At 37.1% G+C, this 13086-nt stretch overlaps 1 protein-coding gene across 5 annotated transcripts in view; it reads right to left on the reverse strand.

Annotated features, from left to right (window-relative positions):
• NCOA2 (nuclear receptor coactivator 2) overlaps positions 1-13086 on the reverse strand; it is a 188672-nt gene that overhangs the window by 44671 nt on the left and 130915 nt on the right. For all 5 annotated transcript variants that reach the window (XM_058021410.1, XM_058021401.1, XM_058021420.1 and 2 more), the window contains 5 exons: positions 7263-7366; positions 2991-3168; positions 1404-1589; positions 442-543; positions 206-346 (listed from right to left, as the gene is read on the reverse strand). In XM_058021410.1, coding sequence (XP_057877393.1) covers positions 206-346; positions 442-543; positions 1404-1589; positions 2991-3168; positions 7263-7366 — 711 coding nt within the window. The remainder of the gene's footprint in view (positions 1-205; positions 347-441; positions 544-1403; positions 1590-2990; positions 3169-7262; positions 7367-13086) is intronic.

Genomic DNA, 13086 nt, shown 5'->3' on the forward strand with positions numbered 1-13086 from the left:
TTGTAACAAGAAGGATAAAACAACCAGTGAGAAAGCTGAAGACCTCCCTAGAGAGAGAGCCATCAGTGTGCTAAGTAAAACAGCTTGAGAAAGGGACTGTCAGTAGCTGGTGATTGCTCTGAAAGCATAACAAAGAGGGAACAACCAAGAGATACAAATGGCAAACAGGTTAAAAATAAAAAGTACTAAAAGTATGAAACCTAACCTTCCTGGTGATGCCTCTTGGCAAAAGATATTTCTCCCTCGTGCTGTGAATGGAACCTCTGAATGCATCTTCTCACCAAATCCTCCCAGCCAGGTTTCATAGCTGCTCGCATGGTACTTGTGTCCAATGAAGTTATTTTGCCTGATATTAGATACATTAGAAAGTATTTGTTATAGCAATTTCTCCAGTGAGGAAAAGGAAATACAATTAAAACTTCTACTCTTATTTCACAATACCTTGAAGATCCTGGCGTGTAGTAAAGCTCTCTGACGAAGGAAGAAGTGGTCTTTCCTTCATTGGAGCTCTTCTTGCAACACAAATCAAGCAAGACTGCAAATCTTAGAGAAAAATGTTACTTCATTTTATTTTCATGAAAAGGGAAGACTTTTGCTTCCACAAAGACTTCAGAAATACTTTAAAAAAGTTCCTTAAATCTATTCAGACCAAAATATAGATTTTGTACCAATACATGCATAGACAAAACTCAGTAGATTTGTAGGACTCAGTAGGAAGTAATCTTCATTACTTCCTAAAACATTAAATAAAACACGAAAGGTGGCTTTGCTTTCTTTCAGAAGAAAAATTAACAAGGACTCCACCACAATCCATAAGTATTGGCACATGTTTATGAATCTACCTGTAGTAGCTCAACCACTCAGGAAGTAAGTAATAAAAGAGAATATACTGCATGCACAAAGAGCACGTTTCTTTAACATTCCCCACTTCATATTTTCTAAGTCAAATTCCTTAAACTTGCCTCAAATGCTTCCTGTTCCTGAGAACTCACCTTCACTATAACCATTTTTACTTACCTGAACACTTACAAAACAATCTGAGGAAATTTACCTGCTGAAGTAGTAAATGGGAAAGGAAATGGTGAACCACGATTGTCTTCAAATTCTAAGAATTCAAAAAATTGCCCTTTGAAACCTTCTTCCTAGTCAGCTACATTTTTTTTTACAATTTCAGCAATATAAAACTAGGGTATCTCCCTTTGAGGTAAACAGAATTTGTCTCAGCTGGTTTAACGAATAGCTGCATGCAAGTGTATATCCTCATAGCCAAGACACAAAAGCACATTTCTACAGTTAAATAAAAAACCCCCAAACCTAAGAATTTTTCCAATTTTCAAGACTTAGAGGTCAACTTTATCAACTGCCCTGAAAGTGCATTAACACAAACTGGAAATGGTAATTACCTTCACCGTCCTCCTTGAAGGAATTTGGTTGAGAAACAGCAAAGCACTGCATAGTTTCATATTTCTGATGTGCTTCCTGGTTATCGTGGCCTTCTTCAGACTCAGCCAGAGGCTTGACCAGCATGCGGCAATTGAAGGTATGGCTGTTCCGCCTCGGAGCGTCACCGGACCAGGATCCCCCATTCACTGAGCAAAAGCAAAATCAGGTGCTGAGACAAAGCTGCTACCAGGCATTTCTGCTGCTTATCCACAGGAAATTAATCAAGATGTTTTACAAACTGGCTGGGAAACAAGCTCATTTAACAACAACAATTTAATTATAATATTAAAGCCCAAACCAGCACATAACTAGGTCATTTATAAAATTAACAGATTTTAAGAGCACTGCTAATTTGTTCAGCTATTATGTTTTCACAAGTGACTCAAAATGACATAGTAGAAAAGCAGAATATAAGTCTAAATATTGGTGCATGTAAAAGTTACACAGCACTGCAAAAGCCTACTGGGTAGACCAAGTTGATTAATGAGACTGAAAAACATAAGGCAGTATGTAGGATCTTTCCAGCAAACTTAAAAGGTACTACTAGAAGACATGGCTGCATTGTATAAAAATCTCTGTCCAGGTTAGAAGGGAAAGAAATGAAACTAATATGCCCTTATAAAAACAGGAAGCAATACAATAGGGAATAAATTGAAACACACAGTCACAGCTACAATGGGAAAGACTGAAGGGTTGAAACGACCTGGGTGGAGCTATGGATAAAACTAAAGCCTAACACAGTGCTTAAGACAAGTAAAAAAAGAAACAAAATCCTGAGATGCACAAATATAGGTACTGGACATCAGTCAGAGCGAATCACTGTTACACCACATTAGGAAATGGCAGGGTCATATTTAAAATACTCTTTGCTTGCCCCCTTCAGTTATAAAATGCAATAAATGCAGTAATATATTGACTTTAGCCATTTACATTTTTGCTTCTTCAGAGTATATAAGTACAGTAATAAAATGCTAAAGTGAATTGAGCAATACTTTTTAAACTGCTGTGAGTAAATGAGGAACCCAGTATTGACTTTCTCTTTCTTTTCATCTCCTCCAACACTCAATGACATTAGAACTAATATTAATGAACCCAAAAATGGCTGCAACTAACAAAAACAGTTTCCTAAAGTTAAGTATTGCTGAGAACAAAACCATTGAAATAAAAATTCTAATATAAGGAGGTTTCTGATTTTTCTTTTATATTTCTCCTTTCCTGGGCCATTTTTGGAATAAGCAGCCAAGACAGAGAACTAACAGAGTTCACATAGCTAATGCTGTCTTTTAGATTCACTCTGGAGATCCATTAAAAAATATCAGCTAACATGAACTACTAAAAGCAATTTTAACAAAGAAGAATTTGCAAAGAGCGGAGAATGCTTTTGAGAATAATATTAATCATTCATAGCCTATATATACATTAAAAATAAATAATGTATACGATGAAACTGTAAGCAGTGTCAGGACATTAACTTCAGTTATTTAAATGCTGACTTACAAAACCAAAGTTAAATAAGTAATGGTACAATATCAGGAGAAGTTATATACCTAAAGATTTTGGCAGCAGGATTTTGACAAATTCATTGTGGTCCCCTACATGCAGGATGCTGTATATGCTTGTGTTCATCAGCTCTTCTTGGTTGTACCTCAGGTACTGTGTCACATTCTCAGAAACAAACACAACATTACCCTCTGGGTTCACTACAAAAAAGAACCCATCTAGGGCCTAAAGGGGGAAAAATAAAAAATCAGAGAGAGAGAAAAACACAACAGCAAACAATCAGATTAACAAAATACACAGAAAATAAATACTCGATTCAGAAGACATAACTGAATTTTTCCTCATCCATCCCAGTTCTTACATTATTGTCTCTAAGAGCAAAGGACACATTTCAGATTGAGCATCTAATCTTACTTATATGACAGCAGGGTAAAAGCACAGAAAGGTACACACTTTGCAAAATAATGAAACCCACAATCTCCAAGCATGATTGCAGATGGTAGAAATGTATCATCCCTCTAATTTTATGTCATATAAGCAGATAAAGGGGGAATAAAAACTTAAAAGCACCAAAGCTTTTTGTCTAAGCATTCAATTAACTATCTACACAGACTTCTGCAGCTTTGCCTAATTTATTCACCTCTCTAAGGATTGGCAGGAAATCACTAGAAGAGTTGTTAGTTATTGTATCTCCAGGGACAGAAATAAATTAGAAAAACAGGCCACCCACAATTCGTTGTGGGTCAAAACCAAGTGGATCCATACTAAATCTGAACACAGCTCACTGCAAAACAGTCTGAACAAGGAGGAGCTGCTACAGCAAGCACCAGGCATTTTTGATCTGACCCAACTTGTACACTGTACAACTCATGTGTTGGTCTTAGCAGGCAGTTCTGTCCGCTGGTTACAGAGAGATGTTTAAAACATTGCACATTACTGAGCAGTTAGCAAATTTAGATGATAAAATAGAAGGCTTAGGATGGATTTTATTTCCACCTTCAGCCACCCAGCAGAAGGCTAAAGAGATGACAGAACCAGGCTCTAGGCCAGAGGTTCACAAGGGAAGGATGAGATGCAACAGACACAGGTTGCAAGTCAGGAAATGTCATGGAGATACAAGAAAAAAAAAATTCCACCATGAAGGTGGTCAGATATGGCAAGAGACTTCAGAACCACCTTCAAGAGATATTCATACCTTGGCTGGACTCAGATCTGGGCCACCCGCTCTACTCAGACCAGACTCCAGTGGAGGTAGGAATACACAAGCTCCACAGGTTCTTCCCAACTTAGTTAGATAAGTTAGATAATGATTCTGCTCCAGGGGAGGGTCAGTGAAAGCACAATGCAAGGGGAGCAGCTGAGCCAATGGCTGACAAATGCTTTCTTTGTTCTATCTTAAAATTAAAACAAAATAAAACCCACAAAGAAATGTGTAAGTGCGTACTTTCCCTGACTGCCTCTAAATTAAGATAAACCAGGTCTTTTTGTCCTCTTGTTGGCACAAATTCTAATCTCTGGCATTGTTTTTAATCATTGCCTTCTTTTAGTTTCTGATAATTTTTGATTCCTCCTGTTGATTCACTTTCTGTGTGAGATCCATCCTTTACATGTACTTTCTTAACATTCATTACATTTTCCTGCTGAGTAGTATTTATTTTAACTAATAAAGATTTACAAATTAGTTAATAAATTGAGGGTCTAGTATAATTTTCAGCATAATAATTTCTAGTATCATAATCAGCATCTCTGCTATTGATTAGTGTTTTAGGCTGCATTTCACCACCATTTAAAGCCAGTGTAAGCATGGCCTGTTTGATTTAGTACTCCCTACACCACAACAGCAACCTGTACTGTGTGAGGCTATGAAGAGCTGGACCAGAGAGCTGAGTTGGCTGAAAACTAATTAAAGAAAAAAAAGATGCTAGCCACATCAGTCTCCAGTTGGCCAACCATAGAAGCCACGGTATTTAGAGCTGGCAGAAGTGTGTGGGTTTGGCCGAACCATCCTGCTTGGCAGCTGTCCACACATCAATTCATAGGGGCTGCAAAACCAAAGCTAGCACAGATGTTTATTGGAGTCCTAAAGAGAAAATTTTCAAAGGTGGAGATGGCACGCAAGAGATTATGAGAGTTACTGGCATCCCACAATAATCTTCAGTTTTCCCTACTGTTTCCTAGGGTGGCAACTTGTTTGGCAGAGAAGTGCTCTCTGTGCTGTTCCCTCACAGCTGTTTCTTGAGTTGATCACAGATGTGGCCATCTGGGCTTAGAGCAACAAAGGCCCTTATATTTCAGTCTCTCATTTCTTTCCATTCTCTTAAGAAAATAATCTTGCAGGTAAGCAGCAGCAGGCCTTTGAGGAAGTTAGTGCACCTAGACACTTGAATATTTTAGAAGCTCCACTTTCACAGTAATTTCTTATTTCTGTTCCCAGATGTGAGCCACCACAATCAAAAACTTTTTTTTCAGAGCTATTGGGAAAATGGCTGAACAAATAATGGACAGTATGATGGAAGAGAAATCAAGAAAACAGATATTTTAGATTATATATTGGAACAGAAAATACATTTGTGTTCTTTGAGATGTTGTCATCTCTCTCGACTATTTTTCCACAGCTTCTTCCTATCTACTTTATGCTTTAAGCAAGAAATATGTTAAAATATTCCTCAGAGACAGCTGCCTGATGAATTTTACTCACTTTCTTCAGCTGGAAACACTCATTATTTTGAGTATTCTTCAGTTTTATTCTCTAATAAAAACATACAATAACATTTCTAAACCAAATCAACTAATAAACTGTTCATCAGCATTGCAATTTTTGTTATTATTTGGCAATGAGAAAAGGTAGGGGGTTTTAAAGAGGTTGTGTAAAAGGGTTCTGTAAAGATTAAATAACTGAATTGCATTTCCTTAAGGTGATAAAGACACAAAGAAAGCATCTGTAGTCTTTCCACAGCAAATATAGAACAACTTTCAGTCCTTTTTAAGTTTCCTCGTGCAAAAGAACTGTGGTTCATTAATTTCCACAATGTTTCATTGTTCATATGCAAAGGAAAACTAAATTAAATGGAACAACAGAATAAATGGTTGATTTTACATGTCATGTTTGCTGCAGTAGCCAATCACACAAGATAAGCCATGAAAAATATAATCTTATTCTTATTTTCCTTGTCCTTACAAAATAGGTCCTTACAATTAAATTAATAGAAAATTAAAGATAAATTTTAACATAGCAGTGTAAGAGATGAATGCATAACCTTGTTCGATAGCAAAAACAACAACATTCAATTCAGTGAGTATGTATAATAAATATTAAATAAAATAAATTATTTTGTTATCCCCACTTTTCAAAGAACAATGCCTCCAACCTGTCTAATCTTATGTTTTGCAGTGTGAATTTGGAGCCTTTATTTCATGCACAGTATAGAAAACTATGTCTTCTTTTGACCAATTATGAAAAATAGAGCAGATACTTAAAACTGTTATACAGGCATTCAGAAATGACAGAATAATTATGCTTTTGCCAAAGCTGGCTCCCTTAGCTTTATTCAGAGTTTGTGTTTTATGTTACCTAAAGTTACATTTATTCTTCCTTACAAATGAAGTCCACAGGCAGAATGGGATGGGAATAAACAGTTTGCAAGTGAGTTTAAGCAGATAAAGCAGTAGTGCACATGACATAAGGATCCCTGATAACATACCTACCCAACATTACTGCTAACACACATTTGGAAGCTAGGCTTGAATCATACAGCCTTTTGGGGTATCAAAATAACTGCTAAAATGAGACAGAAATCTTAACTGAACAAACTGAAATACACATCCTGAAAATCTCTCCTAGATTACTTTCATATTCTAGGGGGAAGAGTCCTGCTTCAAGTGCTGAAATGATAAAATATTAAAGCAGTATAGCAATGGCATGCAATTTTAGAGGAATATTTTTCACTTGTACACATAAGTACACATAAGTCAATGTTTAAGTGCAACAGGTCCTCCACAGCTGTTGTGGTTCAGAAAAAATAAAACATGCACAAGCAGACACCCAACACTTGCTGTCAGCTGAAGCCCCTCAAGCTGTCCATGTTACAAAGAAGCAGGAACTCTCTGGGCCTCTCCCTACTTCAAGTTGAGAGAGTTTCATCACTGAATGCAAGAGAAATAAATATGCTGCCTACTCTTCAATGGCGTAATCCCAAGTAGCCAGGATGGTTTGTCTCTCTTGACCATTCCTTTACAGCGACCTCTGACTACACCTTTTCATTTTGTTCATCCCAGGAGGAGCAGAACTGCCCTAAATACAGGGATTTTGTGCTCTTTACCTCAAGCATCATTGGTCCAAGTGCATCCTTGTCGATGACACTCTGACCTGTAGACGATACATCTGCTTTTTGCACTTCATCTTCATTAGCTGCTGCTGCTTTTTCTGCAAGAGAGAATACCATGTGTTAAGCGACAGAAGACTGATCTCACTGATACACCAAGAGCCCACAGAGCATTGAGAAGAGCTGTGAAATGCTTACAGTGCAACAGTTCTGAAAATGAGATTAGGCAGTCTCCCATAATGATTCAACGGAAGCACAGCTAGTCTATTTGCTTCTCAGTTTTCAGGTCTTGTGACACAAAAGAAGTAATTTCTCATGTTTCTCTGCTAGACATTTCACCAAACTACAGAGCCTAACACTGGGCAAGGACAACGGCTCTTTATGAAGGTGCAGTGGGCAAAAACTAGGCTCAAGGTGTAGTCAAAGACTGATCTAAAAGAGCAGGCAAAGCTTACAGCTGCAGAGCATTTCCACGACCGCTATATTTAGAAGGAAAAACAGAAGTCCACAATCTACGGTTTCAGTACCGAGAAAGAGCGGCCTCAGTTCTGCTCCCATGTCTCCACCCACGTTCTTACTATCACGTCATTTTCATACCGCCTTATTTACCAATATATTATTAGAACTACATACAATTTCAAGTGCTGCATTTGAAAATTGCAGGCAAGAAAATAATGATTTCAGTTCCTGGAACATAATGCCATACGTTAAAATGTGTATACAGCATCACAGGTTATACCCAACTCCAAATGCAAGAGATTTTCACAGAAATTTCAAACCTAGTGGGCTTATAATTCCTATCAAGAAATGAACTGTATTAATATTTCTATTTCAATAATGCTATTTTTGTTTAAAAATGAATTAATAAAACTAATAAAACCAGTATGTAAAATACATATTCTAATGTACATTGTACATTGTAAATTAATGAAACCAGTTACTTTTTGTTGTTAGTTCTATACTCAAAATAAAATTTGAGTTCTATATTCAAAATTATTTTACTATATTTCAAGCAGCAGTTATGTAAAAGCTAGGACCATCCTGCAATCTAGAATAGTAAAAATAATATAAATTTCTTATTTTTTAATATAATGCAATAAATTATTTTACTAAACATGAAAGCACACTGAAATTCTAACTAGAATTTATGTCTTCAACAATAAACTAGAAGAACATTCATTGTAGGAATTACTGAAAGTACCACGTGCAGATGGAACAAAGGGCCTTTGGAAAATTACTGAGAGTGAAAATTAAAACATCAGTCATGCAAATTAAAATGTATCCAAGTGTACAGTATTTTCCACTATCTGCAGATCTGCAATAATGCAGGTAAAGTTCTTCTGAATTTCCCTGGCATAGGTTTTAAGGTCAGTGTGAATATGTGCTGCTCAGACATAGAGTAAAGGAGCAGCTTTTGTGAAGCCCTGGGTGTCCTCCTGTCAGCAATCACCTGCTGGCAATAAGGCTTTGGTCACTTGGGCTGTCTCATCCTAGATTTCTATGGTTTCTTGCTTTCATGAAGAGACTCACAAAAATTTTAGCTGTCTTCTTAGGTGTTATACACTATATAACACCCTTGTGAATAATGATTTAGCAAATTGCTCTGAAGATGGAGTTGCAGCTAACCATCTAATTTTAAATCAGTCTGATTAGCATAATCTCATAGAAATAAATTCACTAGAAAGAACTATTAACATTTCCTCTGCCACTTGAACTCACAAGGACATAAAATTAGTATCTCTGGTTTAGACTAGGGGTGGGATTTTATTCTTTTCCTTACCTCCCTCGTTTTGGCAAAAAGCAGAAATTAGGTGTAACAGAAAAACAATTGAACAATCCTTCCCATGCTACAACACAGCAGAGTTGGCACCATATGATGATACGAAACTGAAAACATGTTCTAAAAATTCTAAAAGAACTCTAAAAATAGAGTTGAGCTTTTAATAAAGCCAGTGATGATATCTGTTTCCCATCTGTTCCTGCTAGCATAAAGTGATCTCTTATTTTCACACTGCAAAATATTAGAATGGACAGGGATACCAGCTTCTTGTTCTCATTTGACCACTGTTTCAGCCATTGATACCATCTTGATTATGCGAGAACATGGAATTATTCTCTATGAGCCAGAAATGGAGGGGCTGCAGATATGATCCAACAATGGTGTGAAAGCACATTCATTACAGTTTCCTTATGTCACCAGTTTACAGACTACTTTTACCGATTATTTTTACATAATATGAAATATTTGCTGCTGATTTTTTTCACTCTTACAACCATGGAGTTTATACATTGATAAAAACAATGGTTTTCTTTCATGCACACTGATGAGGTTTATACAAAGGAAAAAGTGGACATTTTAAATTATTATAATAGTAATCAATACAGAAGCTGCAATACCAGGTCAGACCAAGGATCTCTCAAGCCTCACATCCAGTTCCTGAGAGCCACTGCTTTCCTCTCCACTTCCCTCTTCTCTCCATTCTGATTGTTTGATCCCTGACTGCTTCTGCTTCATCACCAGCTGTCCTTCACAATCATCTGACTTCTTCATTTTCTTTTACACTCTTTTCCTCAGAGAGCCCAACATCTTTGTGGAATCAATAAACTCAGTGCTTTCTCAAGGAAAAAGCATAATGAATGGAGAAAATATGAAAATTCTATTTCTACTCGAATGTTACCCACCCTCTATTCCCAGAGATGGTGACAATGTACCACTCATGAACTACTAATACTCAATGCTCACTACTCATGAACTTTGGCTAGGCACTCTGAAAAGTATAAATCACAAGTGCTCCAAAATGACTGACTTCCTAATTGGATCTGTAACTTAATTGGGTAAGAATTCAAGTAGCTGGAGAGCTTAGAAGAGGCTACACATCCAGGCCGTAAGCCACACTTAAATTTAAGTGGCATTGTATAGGAAACCTAGGCCTCAGACAGCCTCTGAGTAGGACCAGCTGTAATTCACGTCGCTGTTAGAAGCTGCAGCTACTAATAACATTCAACTATGCAATAAATGATCCATTTTGGACTGAATTACAAAGCCCCTCGAGTAGACTTTATCAGCGCTTCCAAGACAAGTAAGTGTGAATCCTGTCAGCAGTGCCGTCCTGACAGTCAGTCATGGGGAATGTCTTGAAATGCAAATCTCTCCCTCAGCAATACAGCCCACGGGGCTAATTGACAACAAAAATTTGTTACAGAAAGGCTGGAAAAAACCAATGATTGATACATGAATTTCTAATGCTGACAAAATAATGCATTATCACAAGTCAGTATTCTTCGTTTTTCTTAACAGTTCCAGCTTCCAGCGTTAAGTAATGGTGCAAAAATGTAAAGTTCACTTTCCCTTTTTTACTTCTATCTTTTTTGAGTTCATGGGAGCCCAACAAAGAAATCAAAAGCTCAGAGAGCTTATAATTGCTATGCTACATTAATGATCTTTGAATGTCAAGGCTTAGGAAAAGGGCTACATTGCAAAGCCCCTCAGAACCTTGTTCTCCCAGCCCCAGGAGAACCCCTGGTGTTACCCTCTGACTAAGCACAGCCACTGGATTTTGCCACTGCAGCCACATGGAGAGTGGGAGCTGCTTCCCTGACCTCACAGCTGCCAGTGATGCCTCCTGCTGGAACAGCCCCTGTTAAATGTCAGCCAAGTGCTACCAGCTATCCTACAGGCACAGCGGCCAAAGGGCAGCGGAGGAAGAGTATGGACAGAGGTTGTATTTACAGGGCTGTATTTACAGCCTTCTGCAGCCACAGGAAGTGAGCAGCATGGAAAGGGACTTCCCATGGCTTCATCTCCATACAGGGAATTCTGCACTGGAGAGGCAGCATGGAATTAGAAACTGGTCCCATCCTTATGAATATAGCTACCAGGGATCAAGCATATTTTATCTGAATTACAGTAGTATAAACTTGAAGCACATTAAATAATTATTAGCTCTGCTCAATTAAGAGTTTAGCCTAGAGAGAGAAAAAAATTTAAATAAAATACAAGTACCCCTGAGAGAGATACTACAAAGAATATATACATCCAATTATGTAGTATTTTAGTGATGTGCGTAATTTAGACTTTAAACTGTGGAGATGTTTACAATTGCATAAGCAGTATTATACTAAAATACATATTAATATTTTCAATTGGGCATCTTCCTAGTGATCATAAACTGTATTTACTTTTCTACATTTAACATACAGAATAAAGAAGGAAAAAAAAAGCCCTCAAAAATATTTTCTGACAAATGTATGAGTGGGAAGCCTCAAGCTTTATTTAAAGCTCATTCCAGATTCTGAAAGCAAACCTTTGTGAAATCACATTAGTTTAACAGAAATTCATAAGTCAGAGAAATAGAAGCCAAAAGCAATAGTTGGAAGTCTCCTGCTACATTTTAACTTAGCAAGCACTCTTGGTTTTCCATCCTCCCAACTCAAACTATGTCACTTCTCTCTGCATTTCTGACAGCAGGCTCTGAAGTGTTAATGACAGGCATCACCTTCTCTTGGTTGTGTTTCAAACTCTACTTTCCTACAGGTGGGCCGGCAGGACCAGCTGAACCACTCAAAAAGCTCTCTTTGTCTGTATTCAAGCTCTGCTCCAACTTCCTTAAGGAAACCTGCTACAGAAATATTTCCCCCTTCGTGCTCTCTGCAAAACCAAGATGCATTTTTAAACTAAAAGAGCAAAACTTAGCCTCTGCAGGAATTTCAAAAAAGATGAAGCATAATTTGAAAGCGAAAATTTGCATCAACACAGATGTAGCTTATTTTTCACTGGAGCAACATTTAAGGCTCTTCACAGAACAAGAAGAGCAAAAAAGAGATGCTGGTGAAATGCTGGGCAGACAAAAACCTATGTTCTAAAAACCTCCCAAAAAAAAGGTTAAGCAAAAAAAAAAAAAAAAAAAACCAAACAAAAAAACCCCAAATACCCTGTAACAGGTAAATTCAAGTTCACTATCCAATAGTGTTTAAAACAGGGTTTCCAGATGCCCTATATGTAATTCCTGCTCTTTGTAATTTTCTGGATTTGCTATTGAAATGCCACACTTATCTCAAATCACATACCTTTTCTGTACAATACATAAAAATATAAACAAAGAGATTTTAATAAGTGACACTAGAAAACTCAACTCTGCCCTTTTCAAAAAAAATTAAAAATCATACAAATCAAGATCCTTATAACAGTAACAGGAACCTCAGTTGAAAGTGAATCTCAACGCTATACAAAGCTGAAACACGCAATTAAATTTTACACTGGAACTATCTAGAAAACAACTCATCTTTTCCATTTTTGGCAAGTATTAGCCAACAACTCTTGTCTTGCCTAATTCATATATCTAAGTTTGCCCTGCATGATCTTTCTGAATTGCTGTGCAAAAGTAACACCCAAACAATCAAAAACGCAGAAGTATCTAACTGTCCAAAGGTAAGGGTAGATACAGTATTAAAAACTAAGGCTAACATAAAATAGAAAGTATACTTAGCAAAGGCCATATTTTAGCTGACCTTACAGTTTTGAGCATTAGATTAAATAACATTGCAAATATTAGATGCAATAACATCTGTGTATGACTATTGCTAAGTAATTGTATTGACTCTGGTAATGGACAGGAGGTTTTTAACATGAACAGGGCTGTACAGAAAGTGCCTTCAAATGTACCAACTTGAATAAAAGAAAAAAGAGAAAAAACCCAAAAAATTGTATTTGGTAATGTGAGTAGTTTTGGATCACTACACATGATGAAGTAAAGCAGTGAAGAACGTGCAAGTTATTTTGATGCTTGGTTAACCACAGGGAAAGCAGCTCTGCCTTGTAGCT

Source organism: Melospiza georgiana, chromosome 1 (genome assembly GCF_028018845.1).
Source record: "Melospiza georgiana isolate bMelGeo1 chromosome 1, bMelGeo1.pri, whole genome shotgun sequence".
Lineage (NCBI taxonomy): Eukaryota > Metazoa > Chordata > Aves > Passeriformes > Passerellidae > Melospiza > Melospiza georgiana.